This window comes from Hemitrygon akajei, chromosome 10, assembly GCF_048418815.1.
Source record: "Hemitrygon akajei chromosome 10, sHemAka1.3, whole genome shotgun sequence".
Lineage (NCBI taxonomy): Eukaryota > Metazoa > Chordata > Chondrichthyes > Myliobatiformes > Dasyatidae > Hemitrygon > Hemitrygon akajei.
Window position 1 is genome coordinate 30,505,545 of NC_133133.1, and position 21,894 is coordinate 30,527,438.

General features: G+C 40.0%; 1 protein-coding gene across 2 annotated transcripts; it reads left to right on the plus strand.

Annotated features, from left to right (window-relative positions):
* Nucleotides 1-8,098: 8,098 nt before the first annotated feature.
* LOC140734263 (serpin H1-like) lies at nucleotides 8,099-21,230 on the plus strand. 2 transcript variants are annotated; one of them, XM_073057994.1, is made up of 6 exons: nucleotides 8,099-8,213; nucleotides 12,685-12,728; nucleotides 15,017-15,630; nucleotides 15,750-15,848; nucleotides 17,198-17,430; nucleotides 19,959-21,230. In XM_073057994.1, the coding sequence occupies exons 3-6, from the start codon at nucleotides 15,048-15,050 to the stop codon at nucleotides 20,256-20,258; spliced, it is 1,215 nt and encodes a 404-aa protein (XP_072914095.1). In that variant the 5' UTR covers nucleotides 8,099-8,213; nucleotides 12,685-12,728; nucleotides 15,017-15,047; the 3' UTR covers nucleotides 20,259-21,230. The 2 variants fall into 2 exon arrangements, with proteins under 2 accessions (XP_072914095.1, XP_072914096.1); XM_073057995.1 differs by lacking the exon at nucleotides 12,685-12,728 and having other exon boundaries at nucleotides 8,109-8,213.
* Nucleotides 21,231-21,894: the final 664 nt, after the last annotated feature.

Sequence of the window (21,894 nt, forward strand, 5' to 3'; positions counted from 1 at the left end):
ACTTATTTCTCTTTGGGATGTATATATCCTGTGTCTTCCAAATTACTTCCAGAACTTCCAGCCATTGCTGCTCTGTCATCATCCCTGTCAGTGTTCTTTTCCAATCAATTCTGGCCAACTCCTCTCTTATGATTCTGTAATTCCCTACACTCCACTGTAATACTGTTAGATCTGACTTTAGCTTCTTCTCAATTTTCAGGGTGGATTCGATCATATTATGATCTCTTGCCCCTAAGGGTTCTTTTACCTTAAGTACGTTAATTGGTTCCAGTTCATTGCACAACACCCAATCCAGAATAACTGATCCCTTTGTGGGCTCAGCCACCAGGTGCTCTAAAAAGCCATCTGGTAGGCATTCTAGAAATCCCCCACTTTTGGGATCCTGATTTTTCCCAATTTCCTTGCATAATGGAATCCTCCATGACTATTGTAACATTGCCCTTTTGGCATGCATTTTCTATCTCCCTTTTTAATTTGTAGGCTACATCCTTACAATTGTTTGGGGGGGGGGGGTCTGTGTACGACTTCCATCAGGGTCTTTTTACCCTTGCTTTTCCTTAGCTCTACCCACAACAATTCAACACCTTCTGACCCGATGTCACCTCTTTCTAGTGATTTGATTTTACTTTTTACCAGCAGAGCCACACCCCCTTTCTGCCTACCTGCCTGCCCTTTTGATTCATTGTGTATCCTTGGACATTCATTTTCCAGCTATAATTTTCTTTCAGCCATGATTCAGTGATGCCCACAACATCATACATGCCAATTTGTAACCGTGCTACATGTTCATCGACCTTACTCCATATACTGCATGCATTCAAATATAACAGCTTCAGTCCTGAATATGCCCTTCTTGATTTTGTCCGCCTTTTTACATTGCAACTCATCCTGTTGATTTCAATTTTGCTCTATCATCAGCCTCTTCTTGCTATAAGTCCACTACACACTGCCTCTGTTTGTAAATCAACTACCTCTTCCTCTTGCCGAATTAATTTAACTCTTTCTCCCCCCCCACCCCCCGAACAACTCTAGCAAATCTGCCCACAAAGATATTGGTCCCCCTGGGGTTCAGGTGTAAGCGGTCTCTTTTGTACCAGTCATACCTTCCCCAGAAGAGACTCCTGCACCAGTTCCTCAGCCACATATTCACCTGCTAGATCATCATATTCTTACCCTCACTGGCATGTGGTGTGAGCAGCAATCCAAAGATTACCACCCTGGAGGTCCTGTTTTTCAGCTTTCTACCTAGCTGCCTAAAATCTCTCTTCTAGACTTCCTCACCTTGTCTACCTATGTCGTTGGTGCCAATATGCACCAAGACTTCTGGCTGCCCACCCTTCCCCTTGAGAATGTTATGGGCCCGAACCGCGACAGCCCTTACCCTGGTACCTGGGAGGCAACATTCCATCTGGGTTTCTCTATCACACGTACAGAATCTCGTATCTGTTCCTCTGACTGTGGAATCTCCTATCACCACTTAGTTCTCTTCACCTTTCTGCTCTTCTGAGCCACAGCACCAGACCCAGTCACAGTGGCTCCCCACACCCCCTCCAGTAGGTCATCCCCCTCAACACTATCTGAAGTGCTATACTTATTACTTAGGGGAACATCCATAGCTGTACTCTTCACAGGCTGTGTGTTTCCCTTCCTTCTCTTGACTGTCACCATATTGCCTGTCTCCTGTAACCTAAGGGTGACTACTTCTCTGTAGCTCCTATCTATCACCTCCTCATTCTCTGGTATGAGTGAAGGCCATCAAGATGCAGCTGGAGACTGGAGGCTCCCAGAATTTCCCCAGCTCACACAGTACAAAACACTGCCCCCGGAGCCATTCTCACTGCACTACAATGCCCTCATAGATGAGGAATGAACAATTAAGAACTAAAAGAGAAACTTTTACCTCTTTTAGACTTTACCTCGTCTAAACCTGATGAGCCAAAGCCACTCTAAACGCTGGCACTCTAAACCATGGCTGCTCTGCTCTGCTTGCACTTGCATTATTTTTATTCGCCCTTTCTAATGAATACTGCTCTGTGATCGGTCACAGTCCAACTCCGAGAAACTGCTGCAAAGCTCTACCTCTTATGATCTTGTGGTAGATCATACCATCCTAAATGCTTCTCCACTTTGGTAAACAGTAGATTTTCCACAAGAAGACAGTCCTGATAGAGAGTCTCAACTCAAAATGTCAACTGATTATTCCCCTCCATAGATGTTGCCTGACTTTCTGTGTTCCTCCTGGATTTTTTCTGTTGCTCCTCTATTTTGAACAGTTTTGGGTCACTGGGGGTGACTGGGGAATTACACTCCTTCTTCAGGGAAGCTCTAAGCACATCCTTGAATTTTTGGATCGACATTGTCAGGCCTACATAGCCATCTGCGAATGACTACAACCTCAACCTTTGAAGGAAGTTCTCTACACAGAAGATGCTACATAAATGCACACTGGTTTTGCTGATAGCAATTGGTCTAATTCACTGCATTGACTATTGTCTAAGTAATACAGAAACTTGTACAGGACAAGATAGGTTGAATATGTTTTTCAAAGATTGTTAAGTATTTATTTATTCTTCTTAGAATCTGGCAGTGCTGGTAAGGCTCTGTCATTATTCTCCATTACAAGATACCATTGTATAGTGTTAGTAATTGATTATTAGTAAGTAATAGTGATCAATCTTAGAGTAGGTTAAAAGATCAGCATAACATCGTGGTCCGAAGGGCCTTATCTGTGGGTTGTACTGTTCTAAGTTCCATATTCTAATGTACCTTCTCCATCTGCTGCAGACTTTGTGTAGGCAATATTACAGTGATTTTCAGGTTGTTATCATTGAAACATTGAAAGAAATGTAGCATATGCCCCACGTCAAGATGAAGTTGTCAACTTTTTATTGATTACCACTATGTTTCCACATTTCCGTACGTCATAGAAGGAAGTCATTTTGGTCCATGAAGTCTACTCTGGCTGACAGTGCAATATTATTTCCCACTAAATTTCTGAGTAACTGTTCTCACCACATACCCCTCCATTCCCCTCCCTCCAGATTCTACCACTAGCCTACACATGAGGTGCAATTTATGATGACCAATGAACCTACCATCTTGTGCATTGCTGGGACACGGAAGACAATCAGACTGCCGTGGGAAAGTCCATGTGGTCACAGGAAGAACAAGCCTACTCAACACAGTGAGCACTAGAGGTCAGGATTGAACCTGGGCTGCTATCCTCATCCATGTCCAATATGTCTCGTGTTGAATTTTCAGTTCTCAGCAGACAATGAATGCAGACTCATAGGAGACAGGTATCATAACAAGACCTTCTGCAGCAGGATCCATAAAGCAACAGCAAAATAATTTAACATTTAGATATTTAAGCCTTATGATTGTACCAGAGATGGTGAAGTGTTTTGGTGTGATATCTGTTTCATGTTTGCAGATCAATGAGTCATTGTGCATTCCACAATTTTTTCCTGATAACCACAGTACCAGACTAGAGAAGGGATTATTTTCCATTGGTCATCAACCATCTATGTCTGCCACGGTCTCTGGAGATGCAACAGACAGGGATAAAACCAGATGCAGATAATTGATAATTTACACAGAAGATCAAAATCAGTTACTTTACAAAGCTTTATTTGCATTGAAATTAACTGGTTGGAGAAGTATGTGGGTTCAGAATGAATTGAATAGAATTGACTTTATTACTTACATCCTTCATATACATGAGGAGTAAAAATCTTTACGTTACGTCTCCATCTAAATGTGCAATTTATAATAATTTGTAATAAATAGTATGTACAACAGGACAGTCAATAAAACATAGAAATACAATTGCATCAGCATGAATTAATCAGTCTGTTGGCCTGGTGGAAGAAGCTGTTCTGGAGCCTGTTGGTCCTGGATTTTATGCTGCAGTACTGTTTCCTGAATGGTAGCAGCTGGAACAGTTTGTGGTTGGGGCGATTCAGGTCCCCGATAATCCTTCGGACCCTTTTTACACACCTGTCTTTGTAAGTTTCCTGAATAGTGGGAAGTTCACATCTATTGATGCGTTGGGCTGTCCACTCCGCTCTCTGCAGAGTCCTGCAATTGAGGGAAGTACAGTTCCCATACCAGGCAGTGATGTAGTCAGTCAGGATGCTCTCAGTTGTGCCCGTGCAGAGAGTTCTTGGGTTTTGGGGTCCCACACCAAACGTCTTCAACCGTCTGAGCTGAAAGAGATGCTATGGTGGTTTTTTCACGCCGCAGCTCGGTGATGTGGATGCTGAGGAACTTAAAGCTTTTCACCCTCTCAACCCCAGATCCATTGATGTTAATAGGGGTTAGCCTGTCTCCATTCCTCCTGTAGTCCACAACCAGCTCCTTTGTTTTTGCAAAGTTGAGGGAGAGGTTGTTTTCTTGACACCACTGTGTCAGGGTGATGACTTCTCCTCTGTAGGCTGCCTCATTATTATTTGAGATTAGGCCAATCACTGTAGTATTGTCAGCAAATTTAATTAGAAGATTGGAGCTGTGGGTGGTGACAGAGTCATGGGTATACAGAGGGTAAGGGAGGGAACTTAGGACACAGCCCTGAGGGCACCTGTGTCGAGGGTCAGAGGTGAGGGAGCCCACACTAACCACCAGCCAGCGATCTGACAGGAAGTCCGGGATCCAGGTACGCAAGGCAGGGTGAAGGCTGAGGACTCTGAGCTTCTTGTTGAGCTTGGTGGGAATTATGGTGTTGAATGCTGAACTGTAGTCCAAAAACAGCATTTTAACAGCAAAATAAGCATCCTTCTTCTCCAGATGTGTAACAACGGTGTGTAGAGCTGTGGCTATTGTGTCATCTACGGATTGGTTGTGTCAGTAGGTGAATTGTAGGAGGTCTAGTGTGGGTGGTAGCAAGCTGCAGATGGAGTCCTTGACCAGCGTCTCAAAGCATTTGCTTATTATTGAAGTGAGTGCAACAGGACGCCAGTTGTTCAGATATGTTACCTTGGTCTTTTTAGGCAAAGGAACAAAGAATAATGAGGGAGAGCAGTACAGTTTTGGTGGTTAAAGAAATACATATTTTCATCACTCCTTCATATAATTTGGAAGGTGCCAGTGTATGACAGTGGCATAGGGGAGCAATATTTGCTGGCACAGGAATTTGGGATAAAAGTCAATAGAATGCTCAGGTGGATATCAAAAGTCCTTAGCATGATTTTCTGTGATCCATTTCAATGCAAAATGCTCTTGCTGAGTTAAACAGAGCTCATACCCTGCTTACCAGTTTATGGTTCAGGCTGACACTTCTTTTAAGAGACAACTTCCACATGAACTGTTTTGCTGTATGGGAAAGCATAACTGATGCTCTCAACTTGGGTGCCAAATGTATCCAGTTCCTCAGAGCATTGATCCAAACCATCAAACCACAAGGTAGTACAATAATTTAGGAATGCAAAGTGTTATTGATTTGTTACTATCTAATCCAGGGAAACTCAGGCTATTGCTGCCTGGTATTCCAGATGAGATACATAATCATCTATCAGAGGTATTCCCTTTATTCTACCCATTCCTTATCCATCTTTTCTGATACCAAAACTAGTTTTCTATTTCCTCCTTCTGATGAAGGATCCTGAATGTGAAATGTTAACTGTTCCCACAGCAAACGTCTGACCTACTTATTGAGCATTTCCAGTATTTTCAGTTTTAACCAGCCACTGACCTTCTCTTCCTCCAAGAGGATCACAACCTTGTTGTGGTTTGGAAGTTTGCATGTCCGAATCACCCAGGGCATTATATCTGCTTGAGTTAGGGCTTTATGCTTTGGCTCTTGGTAGGGTCACCCATGCCTAGGTCAAAGGGTGAAGGCCAGAGTAAGAGTGGTCCACTGGTCCTCCAGGTTTGGAGGTTCAGTTCAAGGCTAACAATAAGTAGCATAACAGGTAGTAAGTAAGTGACCTTCTCTTATAGCTACAGTACTTCCATAGTGAGTCTAGTTGAAAATTTGATTAGCTTTGGCTCAAAGTTATTGATGGTGGTGGATTTAACAATGGTATTGCCATAGAAAATTAAGGGTAGGTGTTCATTGATTACAGCTGCCATCACAGCAGTACAAATCGGTTAGCTTGAAAACTTGGGCCTTTGTGCCTCCCGCTGCAAATGGATTCTTTACATCCTGATCGGGACACCTCAATCAACACAGGCACACTTCAAGAATGCATGCTTAGCCCGCTGCTCTACCCTGTGTGGCTAGGCATAGACAAAACACCATCTATAAATTTGCCGACGACACCAATGTTGGCAGAATGTCAGTTGGTGACAAGGAGGTGGAGAGGAGCATGATAGATCAGGGCCAGCGGTGGAAACAGTGAGCAGGCTTCAAGGCAAGTGATTGAAAGAGGCTGCAGAGGGTTTTGGACTCAGCTAGCTCCATTATGGGCACAAGCCTTCCCACCATCAAGGACATCTTCAAATGGCGGTATCTCAAGAAGGTGGAATACATCATAAAGGACCCTCAGCATCTGGGCCATGCCTTCTTCTCATTACTACCATCAGGGAGGAGGCCTAAAGACCCACACTTGGTGTTTCAGGAACAGCTTCTCCTCTGCCATCATGTTTCTAAATGGTCTACTTCAATATTGCTCTTATGTACTATGTCTATTTATAGATTGTAACTTGCAGTCATTTTTTAATGTCTTGCATTGTACTACTCCTATAATTAGTGATAATAAACCTGATTCTGATTCTGGATAGATGGTCAGAGTGTCTTCAGCTGAAAATAGTATTTTTCTGGGACATTGTCTCTGTCTGGCTGTGTGCAGGCTTGGGCAGCTCCAGTTCTTGGGGTGTTGTGGATGGAAATAAACATTATGCAGTCATCAGTAAACACCCTCATTTCTAATTTATAATGGAATAGGAACACAAAGCAATTCAGGATGGAGTGTCAAGGATACTGCCTGAAAAACTTACAGTCTGAAATGAACAATCTTCCTGTTTATGAAGTAGAATTCAAAGACTGGAGAGTTTTTCTTGTTATGTTTAATTTTACCAGCATTCTACCAAATACTAAAATGATCTCAAGTAGTCAATCTCACCTCACCTCTGGAATTCCTTGCTTGCAAGACATATATTCAAATTCTTGCCTTGTTTTGCTGATTCACTTCATTAAAGGGATCATCCAGTTTTGGGGATAAATACTTTCATTTCTTTAAAATATCACAAATCTTCTTGGTTCAGGGGTCCAAGGTGGATAACTCTGTAAGACTTCTATTAGGAAATAGAATTTGATGCTAAAAATATCTAGAATCGTTATTGAAGATGATTATTTTCACTTTGGAAATGAAAGGTTAAAACAGAAGTAACGAATAACAGATGTATTTTTTAAAAGTCATACAGATGAAAAAGTCGAAGGCCTTTTTCCTAACTGTCGACGTGGCAGTTATAGGAGTGAAGGCGGGGAGTGTAGGCTTGTTGCTGTGAGTGGGAATACCATGACATTTCGTCACAGAAAAATTCTAAACAAAAATTCACGGTCAAACTAAGTTATCACTTACTCTATTTCTTCGCCAGTTTGTCTATGTCTCAATATATGTTTAAGTATTTCAATCGGTCCAACCGTTGTGTTTAGTTGCAATATTTTTCAATTTTCTTACTAACATCACGCTAGAGAATAACGAAGAATTTTAACAATAGCCAAACATAGGAGCAAGTTGCCGCTGCTTTTTTAAAAACGCATCAATTCGATTGTGTAAGAAACTAATTCATCTACACGTAACATGTACTGCTAACTTCTAAGATAAAGACTGTACTGAAACACATCTGCTATGTTTGATAATGTGAAGCAGATTATTAAACTAACATATCAAATATAAGATTGCATTTATTTTTCCTTCATGTCCCTTCCCCAGTTCGCAATTCATGTAGATCTTTCATCATTTTGGTTTTATCATTCATCTTTTTGGTTTTATTGTGTAGAAAACGATAGATGGAATGGATTTTCTTGCGTTTCTCTCATGAAGTGTACTTAGTAGGATAGTGAGTGACCCCGGGAGATTACTCTGACTCTGCCCACGGAGGCGGCGCTTTGGTCTCAGATTTCAGAAACGGTTAATAAATTCCTTCTGGAACATTCCCGGGACTGGTTATAAAACAGAGGTTGGCCCTTTTTTTTGTACTGTCGAAGTGGAAAGCAGCAGAGCCGGGAGCCTGGTCCACAGTCCGAGCGGAACGCGCTTTTGGGAACAAAGGTAAGGCTTCTTCAACGTAGGGTCAAAGGAGACTCTTAAATTAAGATTCTTAATTTAGTTAAAGAAGCGGCTCCACAGGATAAGCGTGCTAAAACTTCCAGTGTTACCCCAGTCTCTTCGACCAACCAAATGATTCGGTTCTAAAGTCCCGTGGGGCGAAATTAACGAACGCGAGTTCTTTCGGAGTTAAACGAAAGAACTACCAAGAAAGATACTTGACCTAACTAAGTTAACTGCAAAGCCAACCGAAGAACACCCAGCCGGAAGATCTGCATCAACCCCCCTCCCCACCCCCCAAGAATCTGAACTGTTTGCCACGTTGAGGTCTGATCGAGGGGTGGGCTAGATTTCTAGGAAGAGTTGCTCGGTGCAGAGGGAGATGAAATGGGTGGGGTGGGATTGTCATCAAGGAGAGGTCATTGCCAGCGTAGACAAAAATTATGTTATAGTGCAGTTGGAATAGATCCACAGAAATGTACGGGACAAGGTTTTCACTTGTAGCAAAGTCACGCATGGTTTATACAGCGAAGATTGGAAGAAATGAATTAAATCAGAAAATGCCAGGCAATATCCGAGGGTACAAGAGTTAATGTTCCAATCATTGGGGTTCCGATATACAACATTCGCACTATTTTGTATTTTTACGGAATGGTAGACACAGATCGGTGAAGACAAATGACGTGGCATATTCTTTAGCATTTTCAATCGGGACAAGAGCCCACCAATTTGATTTTTAAAGAAAAGCTTAGAGATTTACATTCATTGTCAGCAAACGGAGGGACCTTTCTGTGTTTGATGTCTTCACGGATTTATTTTCGTCGCCTTTAAGTTGCTCCTTAATTGGGTCAAGAGATAACCCTGAACTAATTGTCCTCGCAGAATTATACATTGTAGACAACTGTTGTACATCACTGTTGACAACTGTTGACATCACGCTCTCTGTTGCTGCCAGATCCGGAGAGACTGGCAGGGTTGTGTGCAATAGGCTTTGGCCCCAGAGCAGATCTGGTCAAATACTTTCAAGGTAATCTGCAGATTCCCACCGATCGTCTTCATTAGCTAATGAATCAGTAGACCCACTTGTTCAAATTACTTGAAATATGCATGAAAAGAAAAAAGGGTGACTCTTGTTGGGGGGGGAGGGGGTGGTCTGAAATCTATCACCAAGAGTGGCTGGGTAGTAGCTGCCAGATTAGGTCTGCAGCAAGTTGCAAGTAAATCATTCTGAGAGACAAATCTGTAGGAACTGACACTCATTAGCAGATATATTTATCTGTTATAGCCTTGGAAGAAGTAACCTTTCAATCCTGGTGGAGACAAAGTCATGCATTCCTATGGAAAAGTAACATTGTTTTATGTTGAATCCCATGGAGTGTCAGAAAATATGCCGTCAGTACCATGGTATGACATATTCTTCACTCCACCCTTAATAGTGGGGCAGGGGACCAGTCCAGCTTTTGTGAGGAATGCAAAAGCTGTGCTGGGAGCGACACCAGGCATACCTAAAAGTAAGGTGGGTGCCTTCTTTGTGGTACTGCAGCTCTAAAGTACAAATTCTCTGAACAGCAATAACAGATGCAATGGACAGAGTGACACCATTTTACCACCAGATCACAGGTTTGTATTCCTACTACAGCTCGCCATGAATAATGATGGACAATTAAATAATTAATGGAAGAGGAGGCTTCAAGACCATTCTTAGAGTCAACAATCCAGTAAATGAATGCTAAAGACAAGGATGAAGCATTTGCAACCAATTTCAGTTATTGATGGCAATTGGGTGATCCATCTTGTTTTCCTCCTGAGATTGCCATTGTCACAGAAGCCAATATAATTAATTGCACATGATGTCAGTAAATTCTAAGTACACTGGGTATAGTAAGCGCTATGGGATTAGACAATATTCCAAATGTAGTGCAGAAGACATGCAGCCCAGAACAAGCCAGATTGTTCGATGAAGTTGTAAGAATGGCATCTGACAATGTGAAAATATGTCCTGTTCACAAAGAAGCAGGACAAGTCCAATTCAGGTAGTTATTGCCAATCAATCTCCCCTCACTCATCAGCAAAGCTGTCACTAGCAATGACCCCACGCTGCACTTACCAATAACCTCTTTGGGTTTTGAGCAAAAGTTACTTTCAAGTTTGAAATTCGAACTTGACTTCACACCTCAATGTAGCCCTGTGGACTAAAGAGCTGAACTCCAGAGGGAGTGCGAGAGTAATTGTCATTGACAAGATGGAAAACCTCTGGTGGTTGGAACGTGGTTATGGTAATCTTGGGTCAATCATTTCAACCCCAAGGTATTGCCTTGAACCAACTATACCCTGCAATTTAATCAATGGCCTTCCTCCTTGCATAAGCTCAGAAGTAGGTATGTGCAGTTACCCATAGAATTTTTTTCAATTCTAATTCTACTTACAATTCCTCAATAAATAAACCATTCCATGCCTGTATATAGTAGGACATGTGCAACATTCAGACTTTGGTTAAAAAGTGCCGGGGAATGACCATCTCCAACAAAAGAGATTCTTACCACTTATCATTGATACTACCATTACTGACACCACACCATACTATCTGTGGGTTTCCATTGATCAGTACTTAATTAGAATTTTAGTGGGAGAGTAGGTCAGATGCTGGATATCCACCGTTTGAGGGTATGTCAGTAGTGGAATACTCTCCGCTTGTGTACAATGCCAGAAACACTCAAGAAGCTCAGGAGCAATTAGGATAAAGTAAGCTGCTTGACCATCTAACACACAAGACATTTATTCCCTCCACTACTAGTGCACAATGGCCGCAGTATGTGCAATCTACACAACATATTGCATTTACTCAGCCTGGGCTTTTCAACATCGCCTCAGAAATCTGCAACATGAATCAACAGGAAGACCAAGGATTTCAGGCCCATGAGAATTCTGTGGGCAGCATGCCCTCCTTCAAGTCAATCCCATTCTGACTACGTAATGTCACGTCCTGAGTTGAAAAATTAGGTCTGGGTCTAAATCCTGGAATTGAATTGTGAGAATATCTATATTAGAATGAATTCAGTGGATCAAGAAGCTGCAAAATAACAAATTTCATGACATTTGTCAGTGACATTAAACTTAATTCTGAAGGTGATTTGACTCCACTTTATTAGGAATAAATAGCATAGGGCAACAAATGCTGAACTTGCCCATGATACACAGATCACGAAGAATACCAGCTACTGATTTAAAGAAAATTTTAGTCCGGTAGATTTAGTAAAAATATGTACAGTAGATTCAGCTTAATTGGGACACATGGGACCTGTACATTTTGGCCCATTTAAATGGCTGCCCTATTTCATGAAAATAGTTGAAAAGGTGTAAAAAAAAATCAACTAGGTTACAAATTATGTATTTAAATGAAATACAGAACAATTTTGAATATTACTAGCATTACTACAGTAGTATAAAATTTTGTATTAGTTCCTAATAGTTATTGACAGAGGAATTCATCCAGTGCACGCTGTTTTCTTTTGACTAAATGAACAAATTCTGCGTAGACACCTTTTGACAATTGCATCCTCCAAATCTTCATTTTCATTGTAATGTTAAAGATGGTTGTCAATACCTTCAAATTCTTCGTAGTTACTAATGGCTGAAGTAGTGAAATCAATTCATTTTCACTCCCAGCTATTTCTGTTCAATCCTGAATGCTTGAAACCATAGTGAGCAAAACAGTTCTGAATTGTCTTACTGCTTATTTCTTGCCAACTATCAGTATCAAAAGACACTGCTCTTTGAAAGAAAGCACATGCAACCGTTGCCATTTAACTAAAATCTGTTCACTCTAAGCACAGTGTAGTTATCTAATGGCTACACAAATGCATGCGATTAATGTTAGTTAGAAATCGTTCGGTTATTATTTTCCTTTTCCAGTTAAGTGGCATAGTGTTTCAAATAAACAAAGGGAATCCTGGTTATTTTCTCGATTAGTTTTTGTTCTTTGACCCAAATAAGCAGTTGTCTCAATTAACTGATGGCCTATTTAACTGGAATCCACTATATTAAAATGAATGTACTGCTATGAATAAATATTTTCTATTATAAGTAGAGGAAAGTTTTTTTAAAGTTATTAGTACATGTGGGAAAATCATTGTTGGCATAGCAACGTGTGGCTTGCCTGCAATTTCTGCTGGTTAACACTGCTGCAGTACTGTTTTAGATTAGCTCTCTGAAAGTATTTTATTAAACGTAGGACATCTTGATATAGGCTATCTAAACCATACAATATATATGATGAGAATTGACACATATGGCCAAATTTTGTGCAGTTAGGTTATGACAGAAAATGGAAATTAAGTGCTTTTAAGTCCATGTTCACTCCATCTCAGCAACCCCTCCTGTCCAATTGTCCCTCCATGCATTACAATATTTTGTTTCATCAGAAAATAACCAAATGAACTGTATACCCTTTACTTGTATTTGTTATATCTTTCAGAATGAACTTGGCAAAGATGTACATCCCCTTGAAAAGATTTCAAGGTACAAACTAAGCGGCTTCAGACCTTAGGTTACCATTTATAGTATTTTTGACTGTTAGCATTTTCAACAGAGACGGCACCATGTTTGCCAACCATCATTACATTTTGGCATTTCAACTCATGTCACTTCTGATTTCACCAGAAAAGGTAGCTTCTTCACCAGACTGGAGTTTCTCGATATAATTTTCACATTCGACATGGAAATTACTATTTCAAGATAAATGTGATTCTGACCTTAATTCCAAAAATATTGTTCACCTATAGAAGAAAATTGCAACAAATAAAGTATTTAAAATTATGGAAGTATCATGCCTAGAATTAATCTCCTATCCATACATAAAAACTAAATGGCTTGAAAATTGAGAACTATGGAACTGAGAACTGACCAATGTTGAATGCATCTATAACATGTGTTGTTGTAGCTGTCAGAATAGCTTCTCTTCAGGTGAACCACTCTGTATTCAAGATGATTATTTTAAAGAGTTGATTACCCTTCATGAAGCTGGAAGATATCAGGCAGTATATTCTAATACACAAGAATATACCAGTTTAGGCAAATGTATTACAAAATATGGATAAAGTATATTGAGGCAGTGAGAGTGAACCATGATTCTGGTATTTACATTGTGGTATATAGTTGCATATTAGAAGCAGGGGTGGTTGAGTAATTCAAATTGTTCAAGTTATTTGCAGCTCTGAAGACATCAGAAAATGACCACCTGTGGTTTTGATGTGCTTAGATGAACAGGTGTCCACTCACTCATTGCCAGTAGTCATTTTTCAAACATCAATGAATCAGACTACAGTTTTTACACAAACCTAACTGCCTCACTAAGCCAATTATTTCCATCAGCTCCTACCCCACTGAACTCGTGTTCTCCTATCTCAACTCCATTTTTACCGCCCCCCCCCCCCCCCAACTATACAGTCCCTTCCCATCTACATCCATGACACTACATGCGCTCTCCTCTGTTTGGCAGAACTGGTACTCACACTGAACAACTTCTCTTTTGGCTCTTCCAAGTTTCTCTAGACTAAAGGTGTAACCATGGACACTCACACGGGCCACAACTATGCTTGCCTTTTCATCAGTTACATAATCTATTCCCAAACTAACACTGATAAAGCTCCCCAACTCTTTCTCCACTACATTGATGACTGAATTAGTGCAGCTTCATGCACCACGTCGAGCTCGTCAATTTCATCAACTTTGCCATCAACCTCCACCCTGCGCTCATATCCACTTGGTCCATTTTTGATGTCTCTCTACCTTTCCTTGATCTCTCTAACTCCATATCTGGAAACAGATTATCTAATGACCTCTTTTACAAATTTGCTGATTCTCACTGTTAGCTTGCCTATATTGTACCTCTTCCCACCCGGTCACGTGTAAGAATTCTATTTCCTTCTCTTAGTTACTCTGCCTCTACCACTTTCTGTTCTCATGATGTGGCTTTTCATTCCAGATCACCTGAGATGTCCTCTTTTTATTCAGAAAATATGGTTTCCCCTCCACTGCTATCAATGTAGCTCTCATCTATATCTCCACCTCCTTCTCTTTATTCCATGGTGTATTCTCTCCTATCAGATCCCTTCTTCAGCTCTTTGCCACTTCTGTCACTTCCCAGCTTCTCACATCATTGCCTTTCCCCACCTCCCTACCCCTCTCACCTGGATTCACCCATCACCCACTGGCTTGTGGTCCTCCCCCAACATTTTATTCTAGCTTCTACCCTCTTTCTTTCAGCCCTAATGAAAGGTCACAGCCTGCAATGTCAACTGGTCATTTCCCTCCATAGATGATGCCCGACATGCTAAGTTCCTCCAACATTTTGTCTTTGTTGCTACAGTTTTTACTAAGCAGCCCTAGAAGTGGCAGTAATTCTGTTGTCAAGGTAATTCAACAAGAAAGCTGCTCAGAACCAGGTGACAGCAAGAATTGCCACTTTCTGATTTCCTCTGTAGGACCAGGCATACATAGCTGTAACCGCCATTCTTGACACAATCAAAAGATAGGCTAAATTTGTAAATTGCTTGTTAGATGGGCACTGAAAGTCTGCAGGCTTTTCTGTTGAACTCCAACTGGAATAGGTGAAATGTTTGTGGCAAAGTTTAAATGATTAAAATTTGATTGTTTCTGATATATAAGAGGGGTTGTGAAGTTAATTCAACAAGATGGTAACCATCTAAGTATTGTGTTTTGTTTATGAGAAATATTTTAAATATTCTGAAAATGTTAAATATATTTTCTTCAAAATAATGTGATTCATTTTTTTTAACCTACAACAGCGATACTGGTTCACATTTACTGGGTGAAACCATGGAGATGAAATTCATAATCCTAAGCCTGCTGCTTGCCATGGTAACAGCAGATCCAATGAAGCTGAAAGAGCACACTTCCATCCTTGCAGATGGTACAACGAACCTAGCACTCAACCTCTACAAGACAATGGTCAAAGACAAGAAATTTTCATCTGATAACCTCCTGTTCTCTCCAGTGGTGATAGCTTCCTCCTTGGGAGTGATGTCTCTGGGTGCCAGAGATAACACAGCCAAACAGGTGAAGTCCCTCCTCAACGTCAACCTGCGCGATGATGCTTTCCATCCAAGTTTCTCAGAACTGTTCAATGAAGTAAGCAACGAATCTGTCCGCAACAGCACTTGGAAGATTGGCAGCCGCCTTTATGGGCCCAGTTCAATCAAGTTCAATGATGACTTTGTTCAGAAGAGCAAGGCACACTACAAGCATGATCATTCCAAGGTTAACTTCAGAGATAAGAGAAGTTTGGTTCAATCCATAAATGAATGGGCCTCTAAAACCACAGAGGGAAAACTCAAAGAAATCACCAAGGATGTACCCAATGTTGATGGTGCTCTATTTGTCAATGCCATGTATTTTAAGCGTGAGTATTATTGTTATTTATGAAGGGATTAGTATTAAATTGTTACGGACTTCAAAGAGAATCATTCGCTGTGCAGGCACTTGGTCACAAATTAAATTGTTATCACCTTGTTTTTGCAGCTCACTGGGATGAAAATTTCCAACCGAGCATGATTGATACTAGAGGTTTCTTGGTATCCAGAGGTCATACTGTTTCTGTTCCCATGATGCATCGTACAGGTAAACACTCAATACTTATATAGTGGTCGTTCGATCACTTGAGTTGAGTAGGATGTTCTCATAAGGGATTGTATAATGGTGGGTCCTCAGGTGGCTGTGGAGGTCGTTCAAGGATTATCGTATTCTGGTGCAGTGTGGGAAAGAGTAAGTGGCGGCTGTGGTTCGTGATTGGGTCTTTTGGTTTTTCATTTTCTCCTTTTGCAGCTGCTGCTTGTTCTGTGCAGCAGAGTGGAGGTGGTTCTCATGTAGCGCAGCTCCCTCTTGATCAGATTTCCTCCAGGTGTATCTATTGAGTGCAATGTCTTTCCAGTTCTTAGATGTAATGTTGAATTTCTCAAGGCTAATTTTGATGTTATTATTGAAAAATTTCCTTTGCCTGCCAGGGGCTCACTGACCTTCCTTCAAAGGAATCATTGGAACCAAAAAATTTGATAGCTTAAGTGACATTACACTTGTTACACTTCTGTATTGGGGGGGGGGGGGGGGAGGCGGGGAGTCTTAGTTTCTTGTCTCTGATTGCTGCAGAGTGACCTTAGCTGGAGGTGTAAAGATAAGGAATTCTGCAGTTGCTGGAAATCCAAGCAACACACACACAAAATGCTGGAGGAACTCAGCAGGCCAGGCAGCATCTCTGGAAAAAGAATAAGCAGTTGATTTTTGGGCTGAGACCCTTCATCAGAGATCTGGTCTGCTGAGTTCCTCCAGCATTTTGTGTGTGTTGTCAGCTGGAGGTATGTTTGGTTGAATACCAAGTGAGGAAAGGATTAAGTTTGGTGGTGATGCTTTTCCTGGTTGAATAGCCAGGACTCACATATGACTGAAGAGAAAAATATCAAAGGACAATAAATAGACTTGCAAGCAGATTCCAAAGATCAATCCAGTGTCTTCAGTAAAAGCCGGGGGGGGGGGGGGGGGGGGGTTGGGTAAACAGACAAATAAGAAGTATTGATTTTGGTGATGTTATTTACAAAGATTTCTGCACTTGGAGTCTTTCTTGTTTAGTGGAAAATAAATTTGGTGAAGTATCAATACAAAAAACGTGGCAATTACATTGGGGAAGGGAGGATGCCATATAGTTTACATGTAGTACATTGTGAATTGCTTCTGGAATTGTAGACTTTCAAAGGATTATCTGGCAGAGTGATAATTAGAGTGAACGTGAGAATTCTGGTGAAATATTATTGATCTGAAATGTTAACACATTTTCCTGCACAGGTTCTGCCTGATTTGCTGAATATCTCGTCAGTTTCTGCTTTTGTGCCGAGTTTCCAGAATGCACAATATTTTGTTTATATGATCAATGGGAAACATGGTAAATAATGACCATTTCTAACATTACGTTTTTCTAGGACTTTATAGCTACTATGATGATGTAGATAATAAAGTTCAGCTTGTTGCGATGCCTCTTGCACACAAACACTCCAGCATGATTATCATATTGCCACATCATGTGGAGCCACTGGACAGAGCAGAGAAATTGTTGACCAAGGAACAGCTCAACATCTGGTTTCGCAAAATGCAAAGAAAGGCTGTTAGTATCTCTCTACCCAAAGCCGTTGTTGAAGTCGGTCATGAACTACAGGTAGGAACCATGACTTAAATGCTTTTGTAGAACCAAGGAACTAAATCATAGATAAATTCTTTCGAGACTGGAATACACAAATGGGATTGACTTTAAGAGCCGAGAGGTAATGTTACAGCTATATAGGACCCTGGTCAGACCCCACTTTGAGTACTGTGCTCAGTTCTGGTCACCTCCCTACGGGAAGGATGTTGAAGCTATAGAAAGGGTGCAAAGGAGATTTTACAAGGATGTTGCCTGGATTGGGGAACATGCCTTATGAGAATAGGTTGAGTGAACTCAGCCTTTTCTCCTTGGAGTTACGGAGGATGAGAAGTGACCTGATAGAGGTGTATAAGATGATGAGAGGTATTGATTGTGTGGATAGTCAGAGGCTTTTTCCCAGGGCTGAAATGGCTAGCACGAGAGGACCCAGTTTTAAGGTGCTTGGAAGTAGGTACAGAGGAGATGTCAGGGATAAGTCTTTTATGCAGAGAGTGGTGAGTGCGTGGGATGGACTGCTGGCAACAGTGGTGGAGGCAGATATGATAGGGTATTTTAAGAGACTCCTGGATAGGTACATGGAGCTTTGAAAAATAGAGGGCTAAGGGGAACCCTAGGTAATTTCTAATGTAAGTACATGTTAGGCACAACATTGTAGGTCAAAGGGCCTGTATTGTGCTGTAGGTTTTCTATGTTTCTAATAACATATTAAAAAAAAATCTTCTATTTAAACTTCATGTAAAGAATGCTGTGTGGGAAATTATAATTTCCAGACTTGGTTTGTAAACTAACTGCACTTCACTGGTTTTGATTGATAAAACATCAAATACTATTGTACGTTCATCCACTGCCTAAATGTTTATTTCTCCATGTTAATTTGGGAGAATAAAGATAACTTAAAGCTTCTTTTCTCGACTACCAACAACTTCTCTCTTAAACTCCTCCCTGCTCTGTGCAGATGTACAAGCTCATAGATGCATAAGGGACCATGACTGAGTTCATGTTGTTTTGGATGCCTTGGCGGACTTTTCTGTTCCCCAATACAAGACCCAAATCTCTGCACAGATTACCTCACCATTCCAGAACCTTTGTCTTTCTCCATGTTGTTCTCAACTTTCTCAGTCTCATTCCCATTACACTGCTGAACACCTCTTTATGGAATTCCTGTTAGATGTTCAAAATGCTTCCCAGTCATTTTCCCTTTAATCAAAACTTGTCATAACCTTATCTCAAAAAGTAGCTTTCAGTTCTGAGAAATACACCCTTTGATTTTCTTCCAGCATTCTCAAACCATGCGAGGGTGTTGAGTATATCTGGAATTACATTGACATCATTTTAAAAAGTATTTGGACAGGTAGGTGAATAGGAAAGGTTTAGAGGGATATGGACCAAATGCTGGAAAATGAGATTAGCTTAGATGGAAATTTTGGTGGGTTTTGACTAGCTGGGCTGTATGATTCTGTGTCTTTTATACAGTGCTCTTGCTCAAAAAGGTTATTTTAAAAAATCTCAAATCTATATTTTAACCTCTTAAATCAGATTTCTAACTACGGTACAACAATGAAAGCAATCATTGTAAACTTTAAAAATACATTCTCTGTGAATATTGCCATGATGGTGTGTCACCTTGTCTTCTATTGTTCCTACCTGTGTGATTATGACCATCATTTTCCACCAATGCTGCTTTAACATTATGCAATTCAATTGTTCTGCCATAACTTGATTCCTTTCTGTGTGTTCATTTGTAGCTTTAGTACTCTTTAAGTATTTTTCATCATTAGTATTGGAATCCCTATGGCTTTGTACTTTACCTCCTCTTCCTCACATATATGTTAGCATTTTAAAAAACTGGAGTCAGTTTCCAAATGTATACAGGCCTCTCTTAACATTCATATTGTCTCTACATTGCCAGATTACCTTTGTCTGTATTTTGCTGCCTAATATTCAAAAGACTGAAAATGTCTTTCACCTCTTATTTGAAAATTTTCAAAATCAGATTTATGATTTTGAAAAATATTCATAAAAAAATTACTGTTGCCCAAATTCATATTGGATAGAACACTTGCAGCTATCAGACGATGCACCTTAATGCTATCTGATTTGTCTGGATACACATTCAGCTTCTGAGTGAAAAAAAATACACAAATCCAGTGTGCCATCTAATCACAAGATGTATATTTTTGACCTGAAGCCATAAGTAAACTTGTGTTACTCTTGGTGCTGAGTCAGTATTCATGAGATCAATTCCTAGGGTGAGAAGTGTACATTCAATTTCCAGATAGTCAACTATTTGGAAAGTAAATGTAATGGCTCATTGGACTGTCAAATAAGCTGCTTCACTAATATCTTTTTAATCACACTGTTTATATTGTGACTTTTGATGCCCGCACTGGAATAAGATGAAGATCAAAAGAGTGGATTGTTGAGATTAAGTAAATGTTTCTCTATTTCTTACTGACATATATTAGATATTGGTTGCAAATGTAACTTGATTTTATTTTTCTTTTCCAATGATAATACTGTGAAAATCTTCTGTTATCTCTTAGAAACACTTGCAAGAGTTGGGCCTGACTGAAGCCATAGATAAGAACAAAGCTGATTTCTCCGGTATCACAGGCAAGAAAGACCTTCATTTATCCAGCATGTTTCATGCTGCAGCTATAGAATGGAGCATTGAAGGAAATAATTTTGATCAAGATTTACATTCTCATGAAGAGATGAAGACACCCCAGCTCTTCTATGCAGATCATCCATACATCTTCCTGGTCCGTGATAACAAAACTAACTCTATACTCCTCATAGGAAAGTTGGTCAAGCCAAGAGGCAACAATCATGATGAATTATAAACTTGAATTTTTTTTAAAGTGCAGTGATATTTTGTACAAATACTAATGACCTCACACTCAGATTACATGTGTACTTGAGGTAGTGTGTTAATGAGTATTATTATGGTTGCATGATGTTAAATTGCAGTGGGGAGGGGGTAGGCTGGGAATAAAAGATATTACTTGTATTTGTATCACCAAGGCTCATAAAATGCCTAAAACATGCAATTTGGTTCGCAAAGGCAAGCTAATAAAGTCCTCCATTATTGACTGACCTACTGCCTGTAACAGCATTTTGGGCAGCAATGTAGGTTCTCCATCTCTGTACTTGGCCATCCAGATGTAGAAGGATTCTTCATTGCTATTTCCTTAACAGTTTTGATTGACCAGTCATGGCTGTTATCCCCAAGCTGAGCCCCTGAAAATGAAGGACTGGTGGATCACTTACTCTAGCCTCTAACCTTTTTTTTCTTGGGTGGCCATACCAAGAGCCAAAGCTCTCCAAGTCACTGAGGCATGCAGGCCTCCACACCATGACAAGGGTGTGATCCTCTTGGAGGCCATTATTGACGATTGGAATCAAAATTTAATTTTAGAGACTTGCATCCTCCCTATCACCAGATGAATAAATGCACTTTTCAATTACTGAATTTTTGTTGAGTTTTATCTCCCTTGTAAATTCCTAAATATTACATTTAAGAAACAAAACTTAATAATCTGAATGAATTCTCAAAATGTGATTGTCTCATTATTTCTTAATCATAGTGACCTACAACAACAGAAGCTACCTATTTGTGCATGAATGTGCTTAGAAAGTGAGGTTGTTAATGTCACCACAGGGACCAATTTTCCTTCTATACAACTAAAATAATGATTTTAATGAGAACAAAATTTTGCTGCACTGTTAGGTCTATTTTTGTATTTTTTTGGTGAGCTGGATCGATTGAATAAATTTTTCTTCATTCTACTATTCGTAATAAAATTAAAAAAGTACTACGGCTATCTGGTTTCTTTTCAATTAATAGAAACAAAGTGAGTAATTCAAATACTTAAGTGTAAGGTAATTTAATTTTAACAAGATTCCAAGCAAAGTCTTTTAAAAAAAAAATCCATAGATAAAAATGATGCATTTTGGCAGCTGCTCCATTTCCCTGTATAAAGTTTAATGGTCAGTGCCTTACCCAAGTGGCAATTTAATTCCAGGAACAATGCATTGCCTGGACAGAGTTTAATGGAATATTTTTGGCAATATTGAGAAGATTAAAAGTAAAATGGGAAATAATTAGCAGGTCAGGCAGCATCTGTTGGAAGAACAAAATTAATGTTTCAGGTTGATGATCTTTCAAAGTTGGAAAAAAACATGTCTAAAACTCCAGTGAAGGAGTGAAGAAATTGTAAAAGTGGCAAAGGGCATTTCAATAGCTTATAAGGTGCTCTTTTTCTAACTGATTCAGATGAAAATTCATCAAATGAAACCACCTATATCAGCTTTCCTACACATAGCCTGATTGATAGAGTACTTCAGGCATTTCTATGTTTATTACAGATTTTCAGCAGCTGTAGGCTTTTAGATTTTTTAAGAGAGTCTATGTAGGCAACTTTTACTTCATTTAAATAATTGGAAAAATGGCTATTTTTAAGTGGTGTGTGCCTTTTG

Excerpts from the sequence above, each read along its gene's own strand:
- LOC140734263 (XM_073057994.1), top strand. The coding sequence starts at position 15,048 with ATGGAGATGAAATTCATAATCCTAAGCCTGCTGCTTGCCATGGTAACA. Across the intron at positions 15,849-17,197 it reads TCCCATGATGCATCGTACAG|GACTTTATAGCTACTATGAT; the intron begins GTAAACACTCAA and ends ACGTTTTTCTAG. Across the intron at positions 17,431-19,958 it reads AAGTCGGTCATGAACTACAG|AAACACTTGCAAGAGTTGGG; the intron begins GTAGGAACCATG and ends GTTATCTCTTAG.